This window comes from Leucoraja erinacea, chromosome 28, assembly GCF_028641065.1.
Source record: "Leucoraja erinacea ecotype New England chromosome 28, Leri_hhj_1, whole genome shotgun sequence".
In the NCBI taxonomy this organism is placed as follows: Eukaryota; Metazoa; Chordata; class Chondrichthyes; order Rajiformes; family Rajidae; genus Leucoraja; species Leucoraja erinaceus.
The window spans coordinates 20,328,332-20,344,440 of NC_073404.1; the positions used below are offsets into that span (position 1 = coordinate 20,328,332).

Below are 16,109 nucleotides of genomic sequence, written 5' to 3' on the forward strand. Positions count from 1 at the left end.
CGAATTCGGAGCTGAGGTGGCAGGTCACAGGTTGGTGACCTGTTTTTCCGGAGCTCCCGCAACTACAGCTGCGTCAGCTGGACTGGAGGGCGGCATCTTCGGCAGATTCTACCACCACGGGCCGCGGAGCTTGAACCGGCCCGTTCATGGAGCTCGGTTGAGCCGGGGGACTTACTCACCATCATCCGGCGGGGTCACAACAACGGAAGCCTGGATCGCCTCAGCGCAGAGGGAGAACAAGGAGGGAAGAGACAGACTTTAAGACTTTTGCCTCCATCACAGTGAGGAGGTGCCTGGTGAACTCACTGTGGTGGATGTTAATTTGTGTTTATTGTATGTTTTGTTATTTATTATTATATGTATGACTGCAGGCAACAAAATTTCGTTCAGACCCAAAGGTCTGAATGACAATAAAGGAATCCAATCCAATCCAGCTAACTGAGACAAAAGCACACTGGATAGCCACCAAGTGGTCACAGTAGTGAAAGGCAACCTCATCTCCATTACGCAGCTACATCTCTTCACCAGATAAAAGCTGTCCAGGGTCCAACCTCCCCAGATGAGCATGGGTGAAGCTCAACAGACTTCGTACTGGAGTTGGGCGTTTCAATGCCAGCATGTGGAGATGGGGGCTCCGCCAGAGCCCAGCCTGTGAATGCGGAGCAGAACAAACCATGTCATCTCTGGGTGCCTGCTCTACCACCCACCAAATGGTGCTCAGGACCTGACAGACATTAATGCACAGACAACAACCTGGCTGCTCAACATCCAGTTTGAGATCTAACTATTCCTTTGGTTTACGTTTCATTCGCAAGAAGATTAAAATAATTGCTCAAGAACTAAAGTGTATAACGTTACAGGAACAAACAACATTCGTTCAAATTTTTAAACATAATTGCTTTTATTTTAAATTTCAAAAATGTTTTTTAATACAAGTATAGCCCTCCTCAAACAACTACCACAGACACTTGGGAAAATATACAATGCAAAATTCCACAGTTTTATTCTACATCACTTACCTACACAACTGTGACAGGAGAAGGTGATAAACGCCAAATGAGAAGCAGGGAAAACCCACTTAAAAAAGAAAATTTTAGTCAGTGCTTTTTTCTCCCAAGAAATAAAAACTGGTGATGTGAAAAGGAAGATGAATGTCTTGTTGCTCACAAATACTCAAATAAAAAATCAGTTATTTATACAGACTACAGTAAAGGGGCAGATGAAAATGATTTCAAGTTGTGCCACGCGATTTTTCTTTCCTGACAACTTGAAGTGCAAGAGTCTTAATCTGGTTAGGTCTGCACATCTGTATGCACTGTACAAATCTCCATAAAGGAGTATTTTACAATTCTTCAGTTTAAAAATCCCACTGCATCACCGGAGAACCACTTGGTCAGTAATCACAAGACCAGATGACCCTACTTGTTAAATGCAACATTGTTGGCAACAAACAAGCATTAGATGTTTTAGAACGCTATTGTTCTATCACTGGGTGCTGTTAGCTTTCACCAACTGTAGCGTGTACGGTAAGCATAATCTCTAGTTGTCATAACTAGACACTCAACATATTAAAACACCCTTTGGTTACACCAGAGATTTCAGGGTAGATGACTAAAATACAAATTTGTCATCACAGATGCTGGTCAGAAATGATCACTCACCAGTCTTGATGTGGAAATGCCTAAAATTAAACACATCTCACCAGGTCAGACATGTTCAACAGCAATAGCCATTTCTTGAGCAGTCATTCAATGACAAAACTTAAATCAAAAGATCGTTGGAAGTTAGATGAAGCTCAAATTCTGGGCTTCAGATTTCTTTCAGAGGCAGGATTTCCACTCAAGTTGTAGGACCTCGTTAGAATAGAAAGCAGCCTTGCATTTACAATACTGTTCTGCGATTAATGCAGGATAATTTTACACATTTTTTGATATATGGTCAAACTTAAAAATGCTGCTGGATGAATGAGATGCTGGTAATGCATTGTTTATGGCACTTGGCACAGCCTATTAGAACCTTGGCCCTCAATCCACTGGACTTGCCACTCCTGTATACATTTCCTCCAGCAATATACGATTTTTAGAATGAACCAAGAACTGACCAGTTTAAGGTCTAATTCTCAGTATTGTCGCCTGCATCTTAAAGATGAACAAATATGAAAGAGCCTGTGCTGAAAGCTGAAACAAGGGACAGAAATATTAATGCAAACATTCTGTATGATGTCAATGTAATGAGAACTATAGAGCTATAATCAATGATCTTAATTTCACAACCATTTTTAATAAAACAAGGAACCTTCTAGCCCTCAGCCTCACAAATTCATCCAACTGCACAAGAGTACAAAATTCTATAAGAGCTTTTGGTTTCAACCTTTTTATATTCCTATGAAAGTGTCCACGGTTGAAGTTTTATTTTTGATCCAGTATTTTAAATCAGTCAACGTAAACATTTAAAGTACAAATATGTCTGCAGTTTCCAAAATAATTACTACATCCATCATTTAGAAATCTTGGCTATTTGCAGTTCACTTCCGTCGCTTGCGTGGTGGGATGGAATGTTCACTTGATTCTGCATCACTCTCGACGTACTCGTCCTCTTCCAGATCCTCTTCCTCAACATCCTCCAACACAACTTGCACCAACCTTGTCCGTTTCTGGATGCTCTTTCGTGGTTTGCCTCTTCTGTAGTTGTAGTTAGGGAGGTGTTTCTGCAACATCTCAATAAAGCATCGTTCTGATTTTTCTACACAGGTGAGGACCTGGCTTCCTTCCTGATTATACAATTCTGCATTGTTAAACACCAACTTTATATCCTCAAGAAAATCTTCTACAGATCTGTAGGTGCTGCATGAACATTTGCTCAGCATAGTCTGCAAATCCAAAGGCTTAGTGATTATTTCAAAATAATCTTCTGCTTCTTCAATTGTCACAGGCTCTCTAAGGAGAAAAAAAAACCCAGTAAACTTTATATAGAAAAAACGGAAACAAACAATTGCCTCATTTTCATGTGTTTTTACTTGCACAACAGACTACGCTCCTGTTAAACTGCAGGAGTTGACACATTGTGATATGAACCTGCTCATCCTAGCCAGGTATAGATCTTTGCAACACCCACTAGTTACTCACTACCACCCACAAAATCAACACCAACTATTATGAGACAAAGTAAAATAAAAAGATTAAGAACCTTCGTCATAGTGTCAGGACAGCAACCTATCCCTTAACGTCAGCAAAACAAAATAATTTGTCTGCCCTCATCAGATGTAGAGATGGTTGACAGCTTCGTGTTAATTGGCATCCATATCATCCACAACCTAACTTGGTCCCTTGGTGATCAAGAAAGTGCATCAGTGTATCCACTATCTTGGGCATCTGAGAAGATTCGGCATTTATACTGTTTACTTGGTGAACTTCAAGTTAATAAGGAATTTTGTTGCACCCTTGTATATTTGATAAACTAATCTTATTCTGAAAATTAACTGTATATTCCCACCTTTTCTGCTCTGTAAAACGACTGGAAAATGCTAATATATCTTCCCCATATAACGAACCATACTCAGTAATAACCTCTTGAATGCTTCCTGAAATGTCTCCTGAAAATCCAAAGACATCTTAGGTTCACTTTTTCACCTTAAAAATGTACAAAACCATTAAATGTGATTACATTCTCTTTTGCAAAACCTAGCTGACTTTGTCGATTATAACCTTTTTACTACACTAGTAATCTTTCCTTGTAGTATAGTGTAATTCACTTACCTAAAGGGCCAGCTGTATCTGGATCTGATTAATTTATTCAGGATTTCTTCACACTTTGTCAGCTCCAGGGTTAGTCTTCGTGATCTATATTTTGTTCTTTTGCACACCTATCAGCACAATTAGAAAGGCAAATGTGTATGAATAGTTCTCCCCTACCAAGCAAAAAGTGAAATTAATCAAAATGGAAGATTCATCTTTCTCCTGGCAAGGATTTATTGTTTGTGCGTGAATTTCAGTCAAATCATATCATATCATGATATCCATACACCGTTCTTCCAGGGTTGTGACCAAGAGTGTGGACTTCCTTCTTGAGATCCCCACCATTGGACTCTTCAGCCAATTCAAATTTGCTCTATATGGCGAGGAATAGGTGGGAACAACGAATACAGGGGAAATAATAAGACTATATACCGTTCTGGCGGCATTAAAGAAAGACCTGCACTTCAGAACTAGCCTTATCTCTACTCATATTGTTCCAATATAATTACAACACTGCCATCTATCCAACAACGTGAAAAGATCACCCATGCACCCCGTTTGCAAAATAAAATCCTATTGTCTACATAGAGCCTGATGGATCTTCTCTCAAAGTAATTGCAGAAACCGTCCTCATTACTATCAAGCCGCAGTTACACATCGATAATCTTCTTACCATTATTAGAAGACAATTATCCTAACCCCAATATATGACTGCAAGGAGTTCCTCAGGTTTACGTTCTAGGCACAATCATCTTCAGTTTCTTCATTAATGACCCTCCACCCATCTTGAGTTCAAGAAGTAAAGATGTTTGTTTATTATTACAAATTTAATTCCATTCCCTCCAGCTCAGCACTTGAAGCAGTTCCCCCTGCATGCAACATTAACAGTCCCAAATCCCCCATCAAGGTCCTGATGGTGGACACCACCGACCATAAACTCAACTGGACCTGCTGCAGGAATAAATAACAGTAGCTACAAGAGCACATCATATAGTTTAAGGCGAGGTATCCGATTTCCAACAAATCAAGTGACACTCTAAAGCTATTCCCCCATCTGCAAAAGACGTAATGGATGCAATGGAATACATGACACACCTGGACAAAGCAGCTCCAACAAGACTCAAAATGTATGAATCCATCCAAGATATAGCTTCCCACTTGATTAGCATCGCATTCACTATATTAAAAGTTCATTCCCTCCAGCACACTGTATATCTACAAAATGCATCATTTATTCTCAAATGGTTTAACTCAAAGCATCAAGTGCACTGTGTCAAGAAAAGCATCTTAGACCGTGAAGGAGTCGGGGAAATATGTTCTGGTTATCATTTGCATACAGTACTACGTCATAAAATCTATTTGTTTAAACTGAGCAGGGCCAATACTAAATGAATTTTGTTAATGCCAGGAATTGATTTAAAGTTCACACAAGCCTTTGAAGAAAGAGGTGTATACTTTGAGGCAGTCAGGATTCAAGGTAAGCAAAGAACATAAAATACAAGAGAAAAGTCAACACCTTGTATAAGATAAACTTCTAGAATTAGTCTCCATAAATTATAGTTACGCCAAATGTTCTTTTCACAGAAACACAATAACTTAGTGATTCATGTAAGAACTCACCCAACTGAAGTTCACCCGTTAATTGAAATGGTCAATTGGGAAAAGGGGAAGTACAACGGGATCTGGGGGGTCCTTGTAAATCGGTCTATGAAAGTAAGCATGCAGGTACAGCAGGCAGTGAAGAAAGTAAATGGCATGTTGGCCTTTATAACAAGATGAATCGAATATAGGAGCAAAGAGGTCCTTCTGCATTTGTGCAGAGCCCTAGTGAGACCACACCTGGAGTATTGTGTGCAGTTTTGGTCCCCTAATTTGAGGAAGGACATTCTTGCTATTGAGGGAGTGCAGCGTAGGTTTACAAGGTTAATTCCCGGGGTGGCGGGACTGTCATATGCTGAGAGAATGGAGCAGCTGGGCTTGTACACTCTGGAGCTTAGAAGGATGAGAGGGCATCACATTGAAACATATAAGATTGTTAAGGGCTTGGACACACTAGAGGCAGGAAACATGTTCCCGAAGTTGGGGGAGTCCAGAACCAGGGGCCACAGTTTAAGAATAAGGAGTAAGCCATTTCGAACGGAGACGAGGAAACACTTTTTCTCACAGAGAATGGTGAGTCTGAGGAATTCTCTCCCTCAGAGGGCGGTGGAGGCAGGTTCTCTGGATGCTTTCAAGAGAGAGCTTGATAGGGCTCTTAAAATAGCGGAGTCAGGGGATATGGGGAGGAGGCAGGAACGGGGTACTAATTGTGGATGATCAGCCATGATCACATTGAATGGGGGAGGAGACAAAGACAGCCTCTACGCGGCCTCCTCCACGAGTAGCTTACAGGCTCATAAGCCCACAAAGCGAGACTAATATCTTTACCGCGTCTGCAGACCGCTAAAAGCCATGCCTTCCCCAGGCCAGGCGGCACCGTTAAATGCCACCAAGTGTTGAGGTTAAGTGCTACTGCAGCTCAATGTTGAAGGCCTTACCAATGCCAATATTTCCTACTGAAAATATCCAGATTAGTGGTAAATTAACATTAACCAGAGAAGATAATGAAGGCAAACACAGAATTTGAAACAATTGTCCTTTGGCAAAAGGATTGTATTAAACATACTAATTACGCAAGTAAAAACATAGCAATTGAAACGTGATAATATCCCCAGTAGAAGTGTTGTTGTTCATGGTAACTGCATTAAACTGCTAAGGATTCAAACCTATGTATCTCCGGATGAGTGGGTTTGGGAGGTGGGGAAGATTGGGGACTACAGCATTGAAATTGTATGCTCTCAACAACATACCCAGCAATGAAAAATCTCAGACATCGCCCAATGTACATTTACCACCAATTTAGCTTCAGTAACAGGATTGTGGTAGATTTGTAACTAAGAAAAAAGATACTTCCATATTGGTCATAAGGCCATAAGTAATAGGAGCAGAATTAGGCCATTCAGCCCATCAAGTCTACTCCACCATTCAATCATGGCTGATCTATCTCTCCCTCCTAACCCCATTCTCCTGTCCATAACCCAACACCCGTACTAATCAAGAATCTATCTATTCCTGCCGTAAAAATATCCATTGACTTGACCTCCTTCAGTAGCAAATTGTGGTTTTCAATAATACTCTAAAATATTGCTCTATGGCAAGACAAATGAAAAAAGCTAATCAACTCATCACATTTGACCAACAAACATATCTCATGGCATTCGTAAGATGCTAAAGAACATCAGCTAGAGAATTGTACTTTAACACAAGCAGGAATCTCTGAGGAATATCCAACAAAAATACTAGATGTCCAAAGAATGTGGCACCAACATGTTGAAGCTACTCAGAACTGCTTACATGCCAAACAATGAAAGTAATACACATAAAACAGTTGAATGATCCCACAACCAATGGATCAAATCAAAGCTTTGCATTCCTGCCATTTCCAGCTGTGAATGATGGCGATTAGACAGCTTTTGGTTAGACTTAGCCAGCTCTACCTGTTGCACTTGATTGCATTTATGTATAGTATTATCTGACTTGATTGGATTACGTACATAGCAAACCTTTTCACTATACAGTACCCTCCATAAGGCTTGGGACAAAGACCCATCATTTATTTATTTGCCTCTGTACTCCACAATTTGAGATTTGTAATCTAAAAAAAATCACATGTGGTTGAAGTACACATTGTCAGATTCTAATAAAGGACGTTTTAATAAATTTTGGTTTCACCATGTGGAAATTACAGCTGTGTTTATACTCAGTCTCCCCATTTCAGGGCACCATCATGTTTGGGACACAGCAATGTCATGTAAATGAAAGTAGTCATGTTAAGTATTTTGTTGCATATCCTTTGCATGCAATGGCTGCTTGAAGTCTGTGATTCATGGACATCACCAGTTGCTGGGAGTTTTCCCTCTGATGATGCTCTGCCAGGCCTGTATTGCAGCCATCTCTAGCTTATGCTTGTTTTGGGGGCTAGTCCCCTGCAGTTTTCACTTCAGCATATAAAGGCATGCTCAATTGGGTTCAGATCTGGTGATTGACTTGGCCACTCAAGAATTTACCATTTTTTAGCTTTGAAAAACTCCTTTGTTGCTTTAGCAGTATGTTTGGGATAATTGGCTTGCTTTAGAATGAACCGCTGGCCAATGAGTTTTGAGGCATTTGTTTGAACTTGAGCAGATAGGATGTGTCTATATACTTCAGGATTCATTATGCTACTACCTTCAGCAGTTGTATCATCAATGAAGATAAGTGAGCCAGTTCCTTCAGTAGCCGTACATGCCCAGGCAATAACACCCCCACCACCGTGTTTCACAGGTGAGGTAGTATAACATAGAAACATAGAACATAGAAAATAGGTGCAGGAGGAGGCCATTCGGCACTTCGAGCCACCACCGCCATTCATTGTGATCATGGCTGATCGTCCCCTATCAATAACCCATGCTTGCCTTCTCCCCATATCCCTTGACTCCACTAGCCCCTAGAGCTAGATCTAACGCGCTCTTAAATCTATCCAGTGACTTGGCCTCCACTGCCTAATGGCAGGGAATTCCATAAATTCACGCCTCTCTGGGTGAAAACGATTTTTCTCATCTCAGTCTTAAATGACCTCCCCTTTATTCTAAGACTGTGGCCCCTGGTTCTGGATTCGCCCAACATTGGGAACATTTTTCCTGCATCTAGCTTGTCCAGTCCTTTTAAATTTTATATTTCTGTAAGATCCTCCCTCAACCTGCTAAACTCCAGTGAATACAAGCCTACTCTTTGATCTTTCCTCATATGACAGTCCCGCCATCCCAGGGATCAATCTCGTGAACCTACGCTGCTCTGCCTCAATCACAAGGATGTCCTTCCTCAAATTTGGAGACCAAAACTGTACACAATACTCCAGATGTGGTCTTACAACTGCAGAAGAACCTCTTTACTCCTATACTGAAATCCTCTTGTTATGAAGGCCAACATTCCATTAGCTTTCTTCACTGCCTGCTGTACCTGTAAGCCAACTTTCAGTGACCGGTGTACAAGGATGCCCAAGTCTCTTTGCACCTCCCCCTTACCTAACCTAACCCCATTGAGATAATAATCTGTCCCCTTATTTCTGCCGCCAAAGTGGATAACTTCACATTTATCTATATTATACTGCATCTGCCACGCATCAGCCCACTCACTCAACTGTCCAGGTCACTCTGCAACCTCCTAACATCCTCTTCACAGCTCACACTGCCACCCAGCTTTGTGTCATACGCAAACTTGCTAGTGTTGCTCCTAATTCCCTCTTCCAAATCATTAATAGAGAGTCTCCAGCAGCGGTCTCCGCCCGGCGCGGCCTGCGGACTTTGGAAGCCGCAGACTCCGCTAGGAGGGGGCCGACTCCGTGTCCACGCCGCTGAGGACGTCCCGCAGCCCCGACGTCGGACTAACAACACCCCGGCGAGCGGTCCTGAACATCGGGCCGCCCGAAGCGGCAACTGCGGAGGGCTTGGGGAGGCCCTGACCACGGGGAATAGTGGAGGAAGAAGACTTTGGTGCCTTCCCACACAGTGGGGAACTTTGATTCTGCTGTGTGGGGATGTTTTATGTCAAACCCTATAGTGTGTTGTGTCCTATTGATTTTAATTGTATGGCTGTATGGAAATTCATTTCACTGTGCCATCAGGCACACGTGACAATTAAATCTATCTTGTATCTTGTAATATATATGGTAAACAGTTGCGGCCCCAACACCGAGCCTTGCGGCACTCCATTCGCCACTGCCTGCCATTCTGAAAAGGACCCGTTCACTCCTACTCATTCGGTCACGCTTCCAGTCTGCAAACCAATTTTCTATCATGTCAACACCCTACCCCCAATACCAATTTTAGTCACCAGTCTCCCGTGCTCTTACAATATATTATTAATTCTCTATATTTGCCAACCCTCTACCCGACAGCGTTGACAGTACATAACTTTAAAATTATATGGTTGAATAATGCAAGACTGTGAAGTAATCCTTAATGATCAAAACACAGGAGCATGCAAACTTAAATGTATTACAACAGATCATAAGATCATAAGTGAAATGACCAGAATTAGCCCATTCGGCCCATCAAGTCTACTGCGCCATTCAATCATCTCTCTCTTCTAACGCCATTCTCCTGCCTTCTCCCCATAACCTCCGACACCCGTACTAATCAAGAATCTATCTGTCTCTGCCTTAAATATATCCACTAACTTTGCATCCACAGCCTTCTGTGGCAAAGAATTCCACAAATTCACCACCCTCTGACTGAAGATATTTTAGCCAATAAAGATTCTATGTTGTAGGAAAGTATTTTAAGTGATATTTGATCTTCAGTATGTTTGTATTGACATCACCAGTACTAAGTATTATAACCATTAGTACTATTCCAAACCTACAGTACAGAACATTTATGAAAATACTGGATACTCCACCATAGTTCAAGTCAACAAAGTATGAGAATTTAGCTTGCACATCTCACGCAATCCTTACCACATGTTTTTTTCTCATGCTTCCCCTTACAAGTGTGCACGATCACGTATGCTAGTACACTCTGGATTGGTTTATTCTACTGAATCTGTCTGTGACAAATGAGGATGGATTATCAGGTCGGGTACGTAGATACTGTTTATTTGGTCTCCTGATAATTGCTGCCCATGAAAGACGACCCCACTTCTGTTTGGCTGGAGTACAACAGGACAGCTGACTGAGTGCTACGACTCTCTCTAACCCCAGCAGGCCAGAAACAACTGTCAGCAGTACAAACAGCCCGAATTGCGGCTGCATTATTGGGATTCTAATACTAATTGGACCCCCCAGTCTACAGATACATGTAGTCCTATTTTAAACCCTCTTAACGACCTATGAATCATCTCTCAATAATCCATGAAGTGTATGGGTTCAAGAGCATCTTTGCCGAGATATTTATCAAAAATCTTCCACTGATTTTTTTTTGTTCCCTTAGTTGAGACCAGAATAATTTCCTGGCATCTCCAGCTTGACCTACTCAAAGTTAGAGAAGAAAAGACCCGACAACATAGTTGGAATGCCAGCAAAAACAAGAATTTCATGACCCTGATCAGAAGAAATATTTTTTTTAAAGGGAAGAATAGGGACAGGAATTCTTGAGACTTCTAAATTATTTGCCTCTGAATGTTAATCGTTTGGGATTGGAATGATCTGTGAAGAACACTTAATTATTGAATAAGCTCAAAAAGTATACAGTACACTTAATTTGTGTGTTAAGTACGTCTGGCCAAGAAAAGGTACAACATCTTTGACTTTCCACCGTACCTGATGGCGTTGAGGCCTATTCCTAGACTTTCATTTTCCCTTCTCCCAAAGCTTACTTCCAGATCCCAACAACTACTTCCCAGACCTGATTGGCCTCTTGGTAGCCAATTGCAAAGGTATGATTTAAACTGGCATTTGGAATGTTAAATGGCAGGATTTAGTGTTCTTATCAATCAAAAGGTCAGATTCTAACACTTTATTTTTTAATACTACGAAATATAGGAAGTCAATTTTCTGTATAATCAAGCAGTCACGGCAATTGAATAAAAATCTGCAATTTAATAATGAAGCTTGATTACCACTTTGATGGGATAGTAAATGATGTGTAGGAATGTTACTTGAAAATTTCACTCCCGACCAGATCTTGCATTAGTTAGCAAACAAATAAATTAGAACATTAGACCTTCATTCACAGTATTTGGACTCTTCATAGTAAATTGATGGAATCTTCGATCTTTGGCAGTCTTCCTGCTGATCATTGCTTTTAAGCATCTCAAGAGAGTATTGCAATTGATGCTTGAGAAATTAATATAGCATCAAAGTCTTGGCAATGCAGGCAGAGTTGGCTCTGATTGAATTACCAACAACAATTATTTATGTTTAAAAACTTTCAATATGAAATGCCATCACTGCCAACAGACAATATGGTCTATATGACTGTGAAAAAATTACTGATCTCAAATCAGGTTATTTACCATTTAATTTGTATTGCAATTGGATACTCTTATGCCCAGATGACACTGCGTGTCTCTCGGGCTAACATGTAGCTTGTATTACACTGGACATGATCCGATTAGGAGCGTCACCACAGCTGCCTCATCTGTCCTCACATTATGTTTACATAAGACTTCCGAAAGAGAACTGCACACTGAATATGGAATCGCTACCAAATCCAGGCCAACTCTACCATTTCTCAGTAAAAATCAGCTGGAGTCTTTGCTGGCTAGTACAACTCAGCTACTTGGCTACGGGGAAAGAAGGAGTGCTTTAAAAAAAAAATATGTGCTGCATTTAGCATTATCATCTCTAACCCTAAAACCTAAGTTAGGTTTTAAAAATGTTATATCCATGACCAGGAATAATAATAGGCAATCGCTACGACTACATGAAGTGTTGATTTACAGAGGCATGATTTAGGGCCTTGTACAATTTGTCAGTCACTGTGACTAATGACTTTCCCATTCTCCATTTGTTGCAATGTTGTTCCAAAACCAACACAAACCATCATTAGGTGTGGCATTTACACAAATATCATTTAGATATATCATAATTTTATGCAACCAGAAAGCAAGAAATTCACACATTTTTCTTTTCCACAATGCATTCCCTCGAAAGCTAGAAATACGATGGTCTCTCCTTACAATCGAATATCTGTTATCTCAAGTTTGGATTTCAGAATACACCATTAAAGCATTTTCAGACAAACACCTGTTCATTTTATAACTATCTTGTTGCACAACTTGAAATTCTGAAATTGGTAGCTTGGCACTCACCAGCTCATCAATGTCCACTCCGTTGACAGGCGATGTCTTGCGTCGAGTATTTTTGCCTTGACCGTGCGGGGACCGTTTCTTCTCCGGCTGTTTGGGATGTTTCCGAGGACGGCCCCGAACGCCTGGTTTTTTTTTGGCAGCTTTCTTGGGTCTCGCTGTAAAGAGCAAGATTCACGTGTGATCACTCTGCTGGCACACAGATCCTTTCATGCGCACCATTCAAGTGGATTCCAGCAAAGCTTTTGTTTGGTTTGAAGCTGCATTCCATCATCTCTCACCCCATTATGCTCAGTCCTCAAGTTTCAATTTATAAGGACACCCTCCCCACATTAGTCCATCTTCTTGACAACACGGTCTCATGTTAGTCTTTCCACGAAAACCTACCGGCATTCAGTACTTTCCACAGAACAAAATCCGACACTTAGATTACAAGGTAATTAGGACATGAGAGTATGATCGTTCTTTCCCTTCCTTGTTGCAAGGGTTATCAAGGCCTCAGAATGAAGCTGTGCAACATAGGGCCTAAACCCAGAAGATTCTGGAAGAGCTCAATACCACAATGTTAATTTTATCTCTAAACATTTCCTGATTAATTCCATGATTCTTATTCAACTCCATTTATCATTTTTGCCGATACGCAAAATAACAATTCAAAATTAATCTTAGTACAGTTTAAGATTAGCTCCAACAGCGCCCACAGAATGGCATGCAACTCAAGTCCCCCTACCACATTTCTGAACAGACGTCATGGCAGCTGTTCTGCTCACCTTACATAGAGCAAATGGGAAACAAGGAAATGGCAGAACAGTTAAACGTGTACTTTGGTTCTGTCTTAACCAAGGAAGACACAAAATCCCCCCAAAATACGAGGGGACTGAGGATCTAATGGAATGGAGGAACTGAAGGGAATCCACATTAGTCAGGAAATGGTGTTAGGTAAACTGTTGGGACTGAAGGCAGATAAATCCCCAGGGTCTGATGGTCTGCATCCCAGAGTACTCAAGGAGGTGGCCCTAGAAATTATGGATGCATTGGTGATCATTTTCCAATGTTCTCTCGACTCTGGATCAGTTCCTGTGGACTGGAGGGTAGCCAATTTTTAAGAAAGGAGGGAGACAGAAAACGGGGAATTATAGACCAGTTAGCCTTACATCGGTAGTGGGGAAGATGCTCGAGTCATTTGTTAAAGATCTTATATCAGCGCATTTGGAAAGCAGAGACAGGATCGGACAAAGTCAGCATGGATTTATGAAGGGGAAATCATGCTCGACTAATCTTTTGGAATTTTTTGAGGATGTAACGAGTAGAATAGATAAGGGAGAGCCAGTGGGTGTACCTGGCCTTCCAAAAAGCCTTTGACAAGGTCCCACACAAGAGATTAGTGTGCAAAAGTAGAGCACATGGTAGGGTATTGACATGGATCGAGAACTGGTTGGCAGACAGGAAGCAAAGAGTATGAATTAACGGGTCCTTTTCAGAAAGGCCGGCAGTGACTAGTGGGGTGCGCAAGGATCGGTGCTGGGACCCCAGTTATTTACAATATATATTAACGATTTAGAAGAGGGAATTCAATGTGACATCTCCAAGTTTGCAGATGACATAAAGCTGGGCGGCAGTGTGAACTGCGATGAGGATGCTACGAGGTTGCAGGGCGACTTGGATAGGTTGGGTGAGTGGGCAGATGCATGGCAGCTGCAGTATAATGTGGATAAATGTGAGGTTATACACTTTGGTGGCAAGAACAGGAAGGCAGATTATTATCTGAATGGTGTCAGATTAGGAAAAGGGGAGGTGCAACGAGACCTGGGTGTGCTTGTAGATCAGTCACTAAAAGTAAGCATGCAGGTACAGCAGGCAGTGAAGAAACCTAATGGCATGTTGGCCTTCGTTGTGAGATTTGAGGTTAGGAGCAAGGAGGTCCTACTGCAGTTGTACAGGGCCCTGGTGAGACCGCACCTGGAGAGTTGTGTGCAATTTTGGTCTCCTAATTTGTGGATGGACATTATTGCTATTGAGGGAGTGCAGCGTAGGTTCACCAGGTTTAATCACGGGATGGCGGGACTGACATATGATGAAAGAATGGGTCGACTGGGCTTGTATTCACTGAAATTTAGGATGAGAGGGGATCTTATAGAAACATATCAAATTCTTAAAGGATTGGACAGGCTAGATGCAGGCAAAATGGTCCCGATGGTAGGGGGTCCAGAACCAGGGGTCATCACAGTTTAAGAGTAAAGGGTAGGCCATTTGGGACTGAGATGAGGAAAATCTTCTTCACCCAGAGAGTTGTGAATCTGTGGAATTCTCTGCCACAGAAGGCAGTGGAGGCCAAATCACTGGATGTTTTCAAGAGAGTTAGATTTAACTCTTAGGGCTAAGGGAATCAAGGGGTATGGGGAAAAAGCAGGAATGATCACATGGCAGTGCTGGTTCAAAGGGCCGAAAGGCCTACTGCTGCATCTATTTTTTTATGTTTCTATATTTCTAAAAATAAAGCACAGAAATAATATATCGAAAGCACTAAAGTTTCAGAAGTTGCAAGAAATGTTCAATCTTTCCTAACAAAGTGAACATTCCATTTGCTTTCCTAATTACTTGATGGTTAGCTTTAATAATAACCAGATTGCTCTGTATTCTCTCTCTCCATTTAAACAATATTCTGCTTTTCTACTTTCCCAACCAAAGTGGATAAACTCACATTTCTTCACATTATACTCATGCCATCGACCAAATGTTATCCAGTTGCTTAATCACCATTCTTTCCCAGATTGTTCCGATAACTGACTAGCTAATGTGGTTAGTGCACAGTCCCGAATTAGTATAAACTGTAACTAATTGACTTCCAATACTGACCCCCATGTCACCTGACTAGCTTCAGTGTGCCAGTTAGAATATCATCCATTTACCACAGCTTTCTGTTAGCTAGCCAAACCTCTATTGATGTTAATGTATAACCATGTATGTTCTTAGTTAGTGCATTGACATTGAATGCATCATCCTATTGAATAGTTTTTGGAAATCCAAATACATCGCCTTTATTGAGTCCCCTCGTTACATCCCCAGAGTCCCACAAATGTTTATCAAAAACTGTATCCTTTCATAAAAATCTGCCAATTGTATTTTCTATCCAATTCAAAGTGGTAATCAAGCTTCATTGTTAAATTGCACCAATTCAACAGCCACTCTTTTCTCCCCAGAAGAGCCCAAGATGTAAGCTATCAGTTCAGGAAACCTATCAGCCTTTAGGCCCTAGAGATTGCCTAGTACATTTGACTAGATAGCGTACACAATGCTTTTCACTGTATACATGACAATTATAAATCAAAAATAATACAAGATACTAAATGTTGAAAATTATTGCTTAGAAACACATCTTACATCTAAGTCTAGGCCCTTCTCGCTCCTCATAATCATCGTCTTCTTCCTCCTCTTCTTCCTCTTCCTCCTCTTCTTCTACTTCCTCTTCCTCCTCTTCTACTTCCTCTTCCTCTTCAGCATAATTTCTAAAAGGACGTAATTGAGAGAGATTTTTTTTATTCACATGCA

At 41.2% G+C, this 16,109-nt stretch overlaps 1 protein-coding gene across 1 annotated transcript in view; it reads right to left on the bottom strand.

The window, feature by feature from the left end:
* Positions 1-882: 882 nt before the first annotated feature.
* Positions 883-16,109, bottom strand: part of baz1b (bromodomain adjacent to zinc finger domain, 1B) — a 58,680-nt gene continuing 43,453 nt past the window's right edge. The window contains exons 15-18 of the mRNA XM_055657963.1: positions 15,942-16,066; positions 12,564-12,718; positions 3,756-3,862; positions 883-2,936 (exon numbers count right to left, since the gene is read on the bottom strand). Of these exons, the coding sequence (XP_055513938.1) occupies positions 2,525-2,936; positions 3,756-3,862; positions 12,564-12,718; positions 15,942-16,066 (799 nt within the window). The 3' untranslated portion in view covers positions 883-2,524. The remainder of the gene's footprint in view (positions 2,937-3,755; positions 3,863-12,563; positions 12,719-15,941; positions 16,067-16,109) is intronic.